We start from the raw sequence: 16,121 nt of genomic DNA, 5'->3' as shown, positions 1-16,121 counted from the left end.
CATACAGAAACACATTGTTATACAAGACCAATTCCAAGAGACTACATAGTAAATGGATATCATTGGTTGCTTTGTGCTTCACACCAAAGTCTCTGATCGCTTCGATCCCCAAATCATTGGGTATGGATGTGAAGAATCTGTTCACATCCATAGTTACCAATAATAAATTCTTACAAGTATTCATCTGCTGCAGTTTCTTGTAGTCTACTTAAGAACTCAGCCGAGTTCTTGATCACTGCAGGTGCTTGAGGTAGCAATTTCTTTAACTCCCCTTCTATAAAAATAGAAAGGGGTTCAGTTATCCATCCTTTTCCTGAAACGACTGGTCGCATCGGAGGGTCATGTAGATTCTTATGCACCTTAGGCATTCCATTGATGCTAGGTATACGTAGGATGACATACTTTAAAAAAAAAAAAAAAAAATCAAACAGCTCTTTGCTTATCGATCTATTCATGAGCTTGTCATAAAGTGTGTCTTGTACACTATGTATAATGGTGTTCAATTCTCTTTTATCAATCCTCCTGTAGGTGGCTATATCCGCTAGCATCTCCTTCATCTTGGTATCATAGAACTACATATCCATAACTATAACTGCCCCTCCTTTGTCAGCTTGTTTAATCATGATGTCCTTCATATTCTGTAGTTCAAATAGTGCTCTCTTCTCATTTAGAGTGAAGTTGTGGAAATGTTTACTTCCCTTTTGCTGTCTATATTCAGCCACTTCATTTTCACATAATCGCACAAAGGCATCTACAGCCGGATGACATACAGGGACAAACATACTTGGTTTCCTATATACAATTCTAGTTTGAGATTCCTCATTGTTCTTTTGATGAATGTCATAGTTGCAGAAGACAAAACAGGATACACCAAACTTCCTTTTCTCTAGTTAGAGGTTATAGCTTACTCCGAGCATTTCCATATGAGCTGGTTACACAATCATGAACAGAAGTAGTAACAAGATGCCCCTTGGTAAAGCCAGCCCAGCCAGTTAGAACATATTCAACACTGCCAAAAATACAGGTGCAACTTTCACTACATTCAAACAGGTATATAAAAGTATGCAGCAGTGACTCTGGTACTCCATACTACCACAGTACCTGCCAGAGTGTATGATTATAATCCTTCCTAAAGTCCAAAAACAACTGAAGGCTGTATCAAAAAACTCCCATGGCCATCGCACAGCTCTGAAAACCTAAAGAGCTTTTCAATGTTTTATTCCTTTCTGAATTAGAGGTTTGACTTCCAATTGGACTTGCACCTCCATGACACTAGAAAAGGCCTTCCCAGAGAGGAAGGAAGTGTCATTTCCCCCATAGTAAGGCCATCATCTTTAACCCCCTTTCAGAAAAATCAAGACCACCACCACAGAATCCCAGTCCGCGCCATTTATTTTATCAACTGGGTAAAAGGGAATTGGTCCAAGGACACTTTTCTGTCATAACCCAAGCCATTTAGACAAATTAGATGAATAAAGGAGACTGCAAAATACAAACTCTGTTACAACTGCAAAATACAACAAACAGCAGAAGAAAGAATCACCAACAAACATCAGAATTTGAACATTGTTACAAATATAAGGTAGACAACAAACTACAGAGTACAAGTACCACTAATGCAAATAAACAATGTAAAATATACCAGTTTTGCATGGTATGCATAGCCAATATATCAACAGTCATACAGTTTTGACACATTAAAAATACTGCATTATTTACTTGTTGAATTTTCAGTAGTCTCGGGCTTGAGCTGAACAAACATCATTTGATACATGCCTTAGAATTACAAATGGTTATATGTATCTACATAAGCAGTTTATAATGATGAATAGATGTTAGAATTTAATTCGGTACAATATTTAAACAAATGGAGAAATAAATGTTGAAATTTAGACTCCGTTATTCTAAATTATATAAACTAAGCAAACTGCGTACAATATGAATGCACCTGTAGTGTGTTTGCTGAAGCCTACAGTAGGAGTAATGTAGGTTTATCCTGTATAAAAACATGTAGTAGTTAAGTTAATATGGTGGATAACCAAACTAATGAACGATAAAAAAAAAAAACTGTCACGGAAAGCCACCAAAATCCAAAACTGCCAATTTATTTTAAGCACTTTCTGTTTGCTCATAAAGCAAACTTCTTCAGAAGTCAGCAGTAAAAACAGCGTAAAAGCGTCATTCTAAAACATATATGCCTAATATACGCTATAACCAATCATCGCACCACCTAATATTTAAAGGCATCCACTCTTTCGAAAAAGTACATATCCAACAATTATAACCTAAACATATCAATTCACAAAATAAAAGGATTACTATAACTGTTCTAAGTGGAAACTTAAAACAAAGAAAATACATAAACAAATGCAACATACATTCATCTCAATATGAAATACATTATTAATACATCACTTAAAACAGTTGGACCATGGGTCTCAAGGGTTGTTGGCATTTTCATCTTAACAGGCTCTTCATTTCCAAGATACAACTGATAGAAGAAGTTTCATTCAAATCTGGAAAGTTGTAGACATTCAAATTGATCTGCCAACACAATCTAATTCTTCTAAAAGAGATACAGGACCACTCCTAACATCCTGAATTACCTGGTCAATGACCATGTACTTGAATTTGTGTTCTCTATTGATCTGAATGTGTTTAGCTAGGGCATTGTCAATTTTTTCTTTAGAGATAGCATACTGATGTTCGTAAACTCTTTCACGGCGTCTACGTTCTGTTTTGCCGATGTAAAATGCAAAACAACATTGGCGCCTAGCTAAATAAACCACGTTCTTTGAATTACAGTTAAACCTCGATTTAAGCTAGTATTGAACACCATTAATGGTAAACCAATTGCTTATGTCTATGTGTTTACATAGATTACACGATTCACATTTGCTCATGCCTGTGATTTTAGGGATACTTCAACGCTGCTGTTCTAATAAGTTCTTCAAATTTTTGCCTCTCCTAAAGATTACTCTAGGAAAATCACCCATTTTACTGAAAAATGCTGGATTAATTCTGAATAGTTCCCAATTCTTCTGAATAATCTTAACGAGTGGGTAACTATTCATGGTAAATGTAGTGATAAAACTCAATCGAAAATCAGTTTTACCTGTATTAGTGTACTCATTATAATTGTTCACAATCACTGCACTTGATGTATCATCTAGTACCTGAACTAATAACTTGACACTTAAAATGGGATTGTATACTCGGTTAAGCTTCTTAGATTTAACCTTGTCAATCAATGAATCAAAGAGTGCCTCAGGATAACCTCGACTTAAAAACATATTTTTCAAAAAGTGGCATTCATCCACAAAATCCTCATCCTGGCTTATTATTCGTGCAGCCCTCACCAACTGGCCTTTAATGACTGACCGTTTCTGATTGTGAGAATGGCAACTTGAGAAATGCAGGAAGGCATTAGAATAAGTGCTCTTCCTGTAAATCTTGGCTACAAAACAATGCTTGAGACCCATGGTCCAACTGTTTTAAGTGATGTATTAATAATGTATTTCTTATTTAGATGAATGTATGTTGCATTTGTTTATGTATTTTCTGTTTTAAGTTTCCACTTAGAACAGTTATAGTAATGATTTATTTTACTTGGTGAATTAATATGTTTAGGTTATAACTGTTGGACATGTTCTTTTTCGAGAGAGTGGATGCCTTTAAATATTAGGCTGAGAGTCACGTGGTGGTGCGATGACTGGTTATAGCGAATATTAGGCATCACTGTATGTGTTTTCGAATGACGCTTCTGCACTGTTTTTACTGCTGACTTCTGAAGAAGTTTGCTTTATAAGCAAACAAAAAGTGCTTAAAATAAATTGGCAGTTTTGGATTTTGGTGGCTTGCCGTGACAGAGCTTTTTTTATCGTTCATTAGTTTGGTGTGTTTTGTCGTTTTAGCAGTTTTCATGGTGTCTGGTACGGCTGCCAGCCAGAATCTTTTTTCTCTCAATGAGGAACCAGAGCTATCAGGCGTGGGCTCTAACAGTAATGTTGCTCACAGAGACTCAGACAACATTTTAATCTCTTTATCTAACAAAATTGAGTCTATTTTGTCACGATTGGACCACCTTGACAAAAACCAACGCGAATTACGTGACTCTATACCACTTTTGCAAGTTCCAGGTCGTTCACATTGGTCTCCGGTTAGCAGTGGTGTCTTGGAAAGTTTACTAGCAATGATTGGGGAGATAAATCAACAGAGGCCTTCTGAGCTTGTTATGGATAACAGGTCTGGTATCAATTTGGTACTGGAAAGCAATCAACCAACGTGGAACGTCGCATGGGGAACTAATAATGTACAAATTCAAGTGCAAGCTTCCCCTGGATTTACATCACAAAACGAGCCTAATTCCACTTAAGGGCTTATTGGTTTGCCTTCATTAACATCTTGGTTAATGGATAGTTTTTCCTTTTCTGGAGGAGTGTCCACTGGAAATGGAGGAGGACCGGCTAGTGGTGTTAATAATATTTCTTCAAGTTTAGTTAACAAACTGAAAAGTTTGGATAATAACTTAGTAAAACTTAAAAAGTTACAATTAGAGATTTCCTACTTTCATGAATGTATCTCACAGAAGGCGGTTCCTAAAGGCTTGCGCCGCCACCAGTATCCCACAGGGCTTGAAGTAGGATCAGACTTTCATAAAGGTCTGGTAACTCTGTTTGATCGACAAGGTCTCAAGTTACTCGAACTAATGATTAAACATTACAGTATATGGGTCAACAATTTAACAAAAGTTGTAGTAGACTTGGACAACAGTATTAAATCTGATCTCGAGTTTTTACGTTATAAGTTTGAATATACCCATATTTTCTCAAGTATAGATCAGTACATGTTGAAACTCAAGACTAACAAAATTAAAAAAACTTGAACGGGATCGTTTTGCATATGATCAAGGTGTAGCGTACCCTGCACCTTCAACAGCCCAAGTTTGGCAGCAGGGCAGTTCCATCATTGGTAAACCATCTAGTACCAGGTATAATTCTAACAAGGACAACAACCAGGTTAACTCTAGGGTTAACCATGTTGAAGAGAGTTCCCTTAATGCTTCAGATGTATTTAATGATTCTATCGACACAGCTGTTCCTGCCGAAGTCCGCCGAAGTGAGAGGATACAAAATGCCTCCTGTGAGCGGACAAATAATGTTCAAGTTAACCAAAATCAAAATTTTCGGCAGGCCAATTTTGGGGGTGCCAGACCAAAACAAAAGAACTTTTATCAGAATTCCAACAAGAAAAACCACAAGCTGAACAAACGCAAGAGTTAGTAGGTGATGGCCCTCACAGTACACTTGTGTCCTCTTTCAACGGAACAGCAGTTCATTTGGGTGACTATAACCAATAAGTCAGAATACAAGGGGTAGATCGAGTTGTGTCGTCCCTCAGTAACAGAGGCCCAGTGATTGTCACCAACAAAGTAGGGGATTTTAAAGTTTTTAACTACTATTCAGTACAGTTTACAACTGACATTGTGGAGGTTTTAGCTAAGGGACACATGTATGTCCCTACACAGAATCTTGACTTTGTAAAAACTATACTTGACATTAAAATTTTCATTAGGAAACTGAATCTCAATTTAATGTTGGGTGATGTTTTGAGTGTACCAGGTGTAGATAAATTTTATATATCAAGTACATTTAACCCTCCCCTGCACCCACTATTACAAGTGTTTAAACAGTCTTGTGAACTAGATATTAGACACGCTGTAAAGAATGTATTCAAGGGGAAGGATGCACACAACATCAGTAGGGATGATTTTGAGTCTCTGGAGTTCATCAAGTCACAGGATATCGGTGTGTGCAAACTGGATAAAGGTGGTGGTTTGGTAGTTTTTGACAATCTGAACTATATGGAACGAATGAAAGAGTTACTGAATACTACAGCACATTCATTAAGTTCAAGCTCAGAAGTCAATAAAGCCTATCAATTGATAAGAAATTGTATTAATGACCTGTTCATAGAAGGTAGAATTGAGCAGAACATTTACAATTATGTGATAATGCCATTTCCTAGGTTTCCAAGCCTTTTTGGAATCCCGAAAATTCACAAAAGTTTGGTGGAACACCTATGAGACCTTTGGTGGATGGTCGTGGTTCACCTACTTACCCCTGTGCAAAATTTGTCGACACTATACTTCAGAAATATTTGGCACCTGAAGTCCAAGTCTGTAAGGATTCTTGGTCTTTTCTGAAAAAAATTGATAGTTTACAGTATAATGGGGATTACAATTTCCTCACAGTTGATGTAAAAGATCTTTATACTTGTATCCCACATGTTTTAGGCATCGAGTGGATAGGTTTTATGCTTAAGAAAAATGGAGCATTGACAGCAGAAATTGCTTTAGTAATAGAACTACTCAATGTTATTTTGTCCAACAACTTTTTTATGTTTTTTAATGAGTTTTATTTGCAAAAAGTGGGGGTAGCTATGGGCTCCCCATGTGGCACCAGTATAGCGAACTTAGTGATGACTCACTGGGAGTCAAAATTTGTATTGAATAATGTGAACTTGAGGGACTCAATAGTATATTACACACGATACCTCAATGATATCTTCATCTTATTAAAAGGTGACTTAGAAGTTAGTAAAAACTTAATAGATATTTTCAATCAACACAGTTCCTACAATTTTCATCTACATTTGACACTGAGGCGATTGCCTATCTAGATGTCTGGCTAAGGAAAGATAAAGTCCAGCGCTGTTTTGTAGCCAAGATTTACAGGAAGTGCACTTATTCTAATGCCTTCCTGCATTTCTCAAGTTGTCACCCTCACCATCAGAAACTGTCAGTCATTAAAGGCCAGTTGGTGAGGGCTGCACGAATAATAAGCCAGGATGAGAATTTTGTGGATGAATGCCACTTTTTGAAAAATATGTTTTTAAGTCGAGGTTATCCTGAGGCACTCTTGGACTCATTGATTGACGAGGTTAAATCTAAGAGGCTTAACCAAGTATACAATCCCATTTTAAGTGTCAAGTTATTAGTTCAGGTACAAGATGATACATCAAATGCAGTGATTGTGAACAATTATGAGTACATTAATACAGGTAAAACTGATTTTCGATTAAGTTTTATCACTACATTTACCATAAATAGTTACCCACTCATTAAGATTATTCAGAAGAATTGGGAACTATTCAGAATTAATCCAGCATTTTTCAGTAAAATGGGTGATTTTCCTAGAGTAATCTCTAAGAGGGGCAAAAATCTGAAGAACTTATTGGAACAACAGTGTCGAAGTATCCCTAAAATCACAGGCATGAGCAAGTGTGAATCATGTAAACACAGACGTAAGCAACTGGTTTACCATTAACAGTGTTCAATACAAGCTTAAATCGAGGTTTAACTGTAATTCAAATAATGTAGTTTATTTAGCTAGGTGCCAATGTTGTTTTGCATTTTACATCGGCAAAACAGAACGTAGACTCCGTGACAGAGTTTACGAACATCAGTATGCTATCTCTAAAGAAAATATTGACTATGCCCTAGCTAAACACATTCAGATCAATAGAGAACACAAATTCAAGTACATGGTCATTGACCAGGTAAATTCAGGACGTTAGAGGTGGTCTTGTATCTCTCCTTTTACAAGAATTAGAATTGTGTTGGCAGATCAAGTTGAATGCATACAACTTTCCAGGTTTGAATGAAACTTGCTCTATCAGTTGTATCTTGAAATTGAAGAGCCTGTTAAGATGAAAATGCCAACAATCCTTGAGACCAATGGTCCAACTGTTTTAAGTAATGTATTAATAATGTATTTCATATTGAGATGAATGTATGTTGCATTTGTTTATGTATTTTCTATGTTTTAAGTTTCCACTTAGAACAGTTATAGTAATGATTCATTTTATTTGGTGAATTGATATGTTTAGGTTATAACTGTTGGATGTGTACTTTTTTGAGAGAGTGGATGCCTTTAAATATTAGGCTGAGAGTCACGTGGTGGTGCGATGATTGGTTATAGCGTATATTAGGCATCATTGTATGTGTTTTTGAATGATGCTTTAGCACTGTTTTTACTGCTGACTTCTGAAGAAGTTTGCTTTATAAGCAAACGAAAAGCGCTTAAAATAAAATGGCAGTTTTGGATTTTGGTGGCTTGCCGTGTATGACTATTTGGCACTCCTGAAGCAACTGCATTTGTACTCTATTGCAAAACTGAAAAGGTGCATTAGACACTATCTGAACCTTGTGTTTAGCTTTCAACATCTCCAGGTGTATGTAATCTACACCTATAGCCTTACCACTAATGCAGCTTCTGGCCATCTCAGAGATTTCTGCTAACACGATGGACCTCAATCCACCAGAATTTTCAACCATTCCCTCCCAGAAAAGACAGTATCTGGAGGGAGCTCTGTATCTGTTCTGCAATTGTTATTGGCCATCAAAATGCATCTTACTAGAAAGCAATAGAGTGAAGAAAAAAAACAATCAAAATGCTAAAAGGATGATATGGACAGCATTACTGCAGACACTGCTCAGAAAAATAATGTGAAGCATCACTGGCCTGCTCCAGAAGTTTGGCTACTGTGACTGATTCTAAAACTGCCCTAAATTCAGTGAGAAGCAGGGAACCCAATATCATGTAGGTACAATATCTTTCAAGAACAGTTCTTAATTGACATGTGGTCATAATAAGAACTACTTACTCCTGCAGAAGGAAAATCAATTTAATCAGATTTCTGAAGCAACTCTTACCTCATCAACGACTCTATCTTTCATCACTTCACCAAGATCAATAACAATGCTGTAAGATAAACAAATTGCACAAAAAGCGCATTAGCTAAAAATAGCCCTTATTACGTTTAAACAAAGATAAACATTTCCACAAGTCATAACCAAGCAATGTTGAGTGTATAACGAGTTCTTAGCACTACTGATAATTTTGTAAAACTCGATATGTTGAAGAGCACAACATATATAATCTCACCATCCTTGTACTTCTGACAGGCACATTTGACAGCAATGAGTGGAGCTTGTAAACTTTGTTGACATTAGCCTAAATGCATTTGCTAGTATATTCTAGTCCACACTATTACTCAAGCATTTATCTTTGCATTAACTTCTTACTACACTGCTACATTATGAAAGACCATAGTGAAGACCAAAAAAATGAAATAGCAGGAAGAGTAACGTTAAACATCTACACATAATTGCCAAATTGAATTTACAGAACACAAACATAACTGATTTTAACAGAACAGCACTAAACTTCTCACGTAATCAGAAAGAGGAAAATATTCAAAGACATTTTAAATATTGCTGCTAATCTCTATACACAGTGAGCAAAAAAGGGATTTGTTTCTGTATATGTGACAAGCTAAAACTATAAATGATACTGAAAATATGATTTAACGTTGTGCTGACACTTACATATGTATGTCGACAACTAAAACAGAACCACAACATGTCAAAAATGTTAATGTCAAGACAATACTTTGCGCGTGCCAAGGCACAACCTTGGCGCATGCAAAATCTAAAACAAAACAAAACATTAAAAACAATGTTTTTTTGCAGGGGACCTTACTAATTATATATACAAACTCCAAGATTGCACTAAATTGTGGAAAGGGAATATTCCCAAGCACCAAGAAGTGCGCAGGCTTGCACTCCTGCCAACCAACTGTTTAGTTGACCAAAAGTAAACAACTGAACAGATGTCAACCAAACACATTGTCGATTGAAAACATGGGCATCCTGAAAATATATAGTATAATTTCGAAGTGTACATACCACACTTTTGAATGTAAACTATTTACTAATCTACAGTTTGGGGGGTGTGATTTGCATACAGTTGACTTGCTATTTTTCCATAACACATTTCTGAAGAAACATTTTTCTCCAGGACCCCAGGGAAAAACTGGCCTGTCACAGAAGACAATCTGTGACTAGATCCTGATCATAAAAGCACAACAAACAATCTAAGTTCTGCAGAATTACTAGGAAGGGGAGATCTCTGATACTTCACTAACATTAGCCTCTAGGATGGTAGCACTGTTTATCCAGACTTTTTAAGATCAACTACACCTGAAACTAGGATTGCAATTATTTTTTTTTCAATTTTTTTCCTTACCTCTTAGTGGTCTTATGCAGATGCAGATATTGTCCATAACACAGACATATTAGTTTAACAGTAACTGGTGAATGAATTAATGAATAGATTTTACCTTATGACTTATTGGAATGAGCACTTTCAAGGTTATTCCTCCAATTCAGTTCCTACATATTGTTGCTGCTGCTTCTAATACTACCGATGCTGATTTCTGCAAATTTCTACAACTTCAGGCCTTTAACTATTTTTGGCTGATAGATTCATCCTTTTTAACAGCCAGCAAGATGCTTGGGAAGCTACCAAACTCTTAACTTATCTTTCTTTGACGCAGCATACAAGTTCCATGTTGTATATAATTATAAATATGTTTCCCCTGTTACAATACAGTCATAGTTCTGGCTTATTAAATACCATTTCACTATACAGATACATGCTTAATGTATAGTTATCAGAGTGAAAAGGACTGCTTTAATATTCAACGCTGAAGTAATGTCAACATGACTACCCGTCTGCTCATCCATTCATAAGTAATTCTCTGTGTAATACTGTGCAAAATTACATTGTCAAACTCAGTAAAACTAAGCAATGGTAACCTTTTACATCCTGAATATTAATGGACTGTGTAGCACACTGAAAAGGCTAAATATTTAGAAAAATTAAAAAAAAAAAATAAATAAAAAACAGATTCCAGGTTTTTCTTCTTAAAGACACATCTATTTATCACAATGTATAAAGCACTGGCCTATTCAATGCATAGCTCTGGTAAGAAGCAATGAGTACCAATATTACACAGTAAATCTTCAAGAATTTTGCCTATTAGCTACTAACTTAGACAAGGAATGTTATGCAACCAGTGTTAAATATAGAATGGATGTGAAATTAATTAAATGTGAACTTAATTACCATTGCACTTTTGGTCCGTAATGTCAGGGGTATGACATTCTGATGGAGTTTTCACAGGAGGACTTATTGCTGATGGAATATTTCAACCTCTCTAATGCTTCTGACTTCACTGTTTTGGTCTCTTTTCAGACAGTAATAGGGAAATTGGTAAGCCATTACCTTACCTATTGCTATGAGACTTGAGTACTGACAGACTAAATATAACTTTTATGCCCACTCCTCAGTGGTATTTACGATTTTTAAATACATTACACAGACACAGAGCTCACCTTGAGATACATATATTCCCCTTAATATAAGCACTAGTGCCAATATGTCATGGCACTGGTGTTATGGTCATCTGCACACCTGTGTAATGTATTCTCCTGTAGGACATTGCATCCTTGCTGGTCTATGTTCTTAAATATCCTACTCTTACCCAATACCTTTAATACTGCCTATGTCTGTTACATTAGTATCATATGATGTGTGCTTAATTTATGCACATCAGTTATACAGACATCATATATAACCAGGAGTAGTAACTATCATATATAAATAACTTTGAACTGGTGTGTGTGTGTGTGTGTGTGTGTGTGTGTGTGTGTGTGTGTGTGTGTGTGTGTGTGAGATGCATTTTCAGGATTAAGGATATATGAACAAATAGCTGTGAAACATGCATGTACATAGTATGTATATATGTATTTTTTGTACTTGTATGTCATCTATATGGAACATTAACAGCCTCAGGATGTGCTGTCACACATCAATATGTATATGTAAACTTCAGTGCCAGCCTGACAATCCCCGTCAGCCATGCTTTGCCATTTGTGTCGCATAAGACCCTACATATGATTTGTGTGACTTCTTATATGGGGTTGTGTGTTGTACTACAACTGCTCTGCTCTTGAGTTGAGTTGGATTAAAGTCTGTTTCTGAATTTCTTAAAAACTAGCAGTCACAGCATTTAGATACAAAAAGTCATAATAATGAAAAAGTAAGGATGGAAACAAGGGAGATAAGGGTGGATCAGTTAGACACTAGATATGGATCAAAGTCAAAAGCAAGCAGGGGAAAATTTTCTTTTTTAGTCGGTTAAAATTCCTGTTAAGAGGAAAACGGAAGCTGTGAATGCTAATGGGCTGAAGAAAAAGAATGTTAGCAAATCTTCCACATTGACAAATTTAGTAGAAGAGATTTAATTTGGCTCGTCAATATGAACAATCTAGGAAAGAAGATTTGGTCGATTTTAAAGTTTTGGTGGATAACTCATTGGTTATGCTCTCTCTTTAAGGGATATGTGCAGGTGATTTAGAACATACTGTAATAAATAGAGTAGAGTTCTGATTGTTTTAATGTTTCAAAATATAAAAACTATGTGGCAATACATTTATAATAGTATTTATATGGTGGGAGGTTGGCATACTGGTTAAGGTGGTTGCCTTACAGACACAAGGTGCAGGGTTTGATTCTGACATGGGTTAATTGGCTAGGCTTAAAATGGCCCATAAGGGCAGTTAGCCTAGAACTAACCTATGAACCTACAATAACAGTTATTGGGGAAACATTTTGAGTCTTTTGTTACATAAGTTGATACTGGTGTAACTGATATTACGGATAAGAGAAATGAATTATAGAGAAGATTTGAGGGATGATTTGTAGGTTGAAGGGTATAGACTGAAGCATAAGAAGATTACAGTAAGTACAGGGTTCCAATCTTCTAATTCTAAGAAGGTATTAAATGAGTCTGAAGCTGAACATAGTTCAGCTAATGTAGGTAAAACATCAATGTTTGATTCATTTTAGTAAAGAAGATGTTTTGAACAAAGTAAGTTTGGAGGAAAATCTTTCTTCATCAACTGAAAGTATTTTATATAACCAGTGCTCTGGTGGTATTAGCAATTATTTTAGTGGGCAGAATGATGACTGGCAAAAAATCTCACAGGTAAGAAAACTTAAAAGATGCGCTCTGTTGGGGTCAAACTAGTGAAGATAACAATATTAATAAACACAGCGAAGAGCCTGGTTTTATTTATGCAACAGAGGAAAATATGTTATTCTGAACTACTGGTGTTTGGGGACCCACATGTAAAATGGAGTGCTAGTTAATTTATTTAGATTGCTTACCATGGTTAAATAGGGTTAAACCTACCTATAATGAATTTATTTTGTAGGGAGGTACTACTAATGACTTAAGGTATACACCATTAAATAAGATGACACATGCAATTATAGATGTAACCAAGTATTCTGAAACTTTAAATCTAGAGTTTGTAATATGTTAAATCCTTCCTAGCTTGCATTGGTCAGATTACCTATGGCAGACAGCAAAATTATTTAAAAATTGGCTATGGCAACTGTGTTTTGTCTACAATATTATATTAATAAAAACTTGGGAAAACTGTATCTGTCATTTAAAAAGGTTTTCAAGGGATGGAGTGCATATTAATTATTATGAATGTAAGGTTCTGTCAGCTTGTTTAGGAATTGTTTAGACATTTTTAGGGTCTCACATGAGCAGAGCCATATGTGCAAAAAAAAAAAAAAAATAGGAAACTTAATAGATCTTTAAAATGTTTCTATTGTAATACCAAAGCTTGGAGAACAAAGGAAGCAAGTTAAAATGTATTGCACTTTCTGAAGGATATGAGTTTATTGCTGTTACTGAAACACAGAATTAATCTGACTTACAAATAACAGAATATAACAAATTTGAATGCTTAAAAACAAGGAAGAGAGGTGGACACATACCTTTATGGGTCTGAAATTCAATTTCTTGTAAACCTATAAAGACTGTTGCTGAAATGGTCTGTGTAATAGTCCAAGCTTATGGAATATCATTATATAATCCTGTAGCATTAATGCTTTATCGTATACCTACAATGGATTTAGATACTATGATTATTGTCTAGATTAAACATGAATTTAGATTATAGAAACCTGGTACTGACACATGACTTTAATTTTCCTACCACTGATTTGCAAGTAAATGAAGTAGGAAATAATTCTGAAAGAGAATTTATTAAGATTTTCAAGTATTCATTTGGAACCAACTCAAGGTAGTAATAGTATCCTTGATTTGTTAGGTACAGGTAATCAGACTCTAATCAAAAATATCAATATTTCTCCTTCTTTAGGATTCCCTGATCATTTGTCTTTCTCATTTGAAATAGTTGCTAAGGTTAAACAGAGATTATGGACCAGACATTACAATTACAGTCTAATCAATTACTATGAATTTAAACTTTGGATTGGGTAGAGATGGCTGAACGAATTAGTGGGGGTTATGATGATTTGAATCTCTATTGTATAATAGTGCAGTTGGCACAACTTGCTACAGAACAGTAAATTCCCAAAAATAAATTCTCAGTATGGCAAAATTATAATCTGAACAGATTATACAAAAGAAAAAAAGAGGGACTCTTGTGTTTATTGTAAATTTCCAAATGCATTTAATAAAAAGAAGTTAACGCTAAGTAAGCAATTATCTTTAAGTATAAGAAACGAAAAAATAAAATATGGCAAACTGTTGGGAAATGATCATACAAACTTCAAAAATGTTATAAATACATTAATTCTTTCAAGAATAAAACCAAACATATTACTTCTGTTTTTGTAGATTAGTCAATGACTAGCGATGAAATGACAGATTATAAATGTAATGAATATTTTACTCATTTTGGAACTGATACATGTGAATGTTATTCTCAGTCTTTGGAACAAAGAATTGAATGCAAGACAAAATGTCTTAATACTACTGAAGAGATGTTATTAAAAGTATTAAATAAAATAAAATCTTCTACACTGAGTGGACCAGATTGCATTCCTGGAATTTTGTTGGTTAATATAAAAGATTATTTAGTGAGTATATTAACTAGGACATCTAATCTGCAAAGGATATGTACCAAGTACTTGTAAGGAATCTTTAGCTACTCCAGTTTTTAAATCCGCAGATAAGATGGCAGTACAAAATTATTGTCCAGTAACATGAATATTACACAAATGCTTTGAGAGGTGTATTAGTGAAATCATACTTAAAGAAAATAATGTTGCACCGATTGATTTTTTTCAACATAGTTTTTTGAAAGGCCACTCTACACTCAGTAATTTGTCAAGCTTTTAGGATTACCTCTTTAGGGCTAAGGAGATAGGGAATTAGTACATGTACACTGAAATTTGATTTAAATTAGAAGTTATGTACTTACCATAATTAGGCACCTGTGTTGCCCATTTTCATTCTTCCACACTGATGGGTTATGGATCTAAACCTCGGATCTGACTTGGCCACACTTCCAAGACTTGGAACTGAATCTCAAGCTCCTCTCTCTACCCATAACGCTCCACTCCATCCCCAACTCCTCAGACTGAGTTTGCTGCCTTAATGCCCACTGAGATATTGAGAGAGGACAGACAGAACAAAAGATTGAGGCTCAAACCTGGAACCTGAGGGTTCCATTATCATCCATGATCCTGCTCGGGCAGACAAGGCCTGGGGATGGCTGGGAAGGGAAGGTAAGGAAGAATGGAAATGGACAACACAGATGCCAAGGTGAATCTGATGTTGTCCTTTTCATTCTTCCTCACTGACGGGTCAGAGTCTTCAGCTACTTAACTCTTGGGAGGCCCTCAAGTAAGGATATGCTGAAGTGCTGTCAACCCAAAGGAGGCCCTGCTTCTGAAGACAATGTCCAATTTTTAATGCATAACAAAGTTATGAGTCTTTGACCAAGTGGCTGCAGCACAGCCATCAAGAGAAATTCTAGATGAAAAAGCAGATGATGTAAGCCATGGATCTTGTGGAGTTGGCTCTAGGAGGACGTGGCAACTCCAGACCTTTTTGAGAACAGATCAGTAAAATACAGTTAGTAATCCATTTGGCCAGAGTAACTTTGGAAGCTGCTTGACCCAAGCAGTTATGGGGAAAAAATACAAACAGTTGATCAGACTTCCTGTACTACTTTTTTTTTGTGTAGGTGAAAACACAATTGTCTTTGAACATAAAGATGATGCAGCATGTATTCACCCTTATTACTAAAGTTGGGAAAGAAAACAGGCAGCTGAATGGACTGATTATTGTTGGTCTCTTAGGCATAAAGGAAGGGTTGGTTCACTGAGACACGCTATCTTTATGGAAGATAATGAAAGGAGGCCTAGTCAATAAGGGCTGGA

The 16,121-nt window shown here is 35.7% G+C and overlaps 1 protein-coding gene across 1 annotated transcript in view; it reads right to left on the bottom strand.

Annotated features, from left to right (window-relative positions):
• The window catches only part of LOC122804000 (extended synaptotagmin-3-like), a 1,677,117-nt gene that overhangs the window by 834,010 nt on the left and 826,986 nt on the right, over positions 1–16,121 (bottom strand). Inside the window, exon 8 of the mRNA XM_044073681.1 lies at positions 8,717–8,765. Coding sequence (XP_043929616.1) covers positions 8,717–8,765 — 49 coding nt within the window. The remainder of the gene's footprint in view (positions 1–8,716; positions 8,766–16,121) is intronic.

The sequence above is a fragment of the Protopterus annectens genome, chromosome 6.part0 (genome assembly GCF_019279795.1).
Source record: "Protopterus annectens isolate FY-2018-M chromosome 6.part0, PAN1.0, whole genome shotgun sequence".
In the NCBI taxonomy this organism is placed as follows: Eukaryota; Metazoa; Chordata; order Ceratodontiformes; family Protopteridae; genus Protopterus; species Protopterus annectens.
This window is presented reverse-complemented; position numbering and strand designations above follow the sequence as displayed.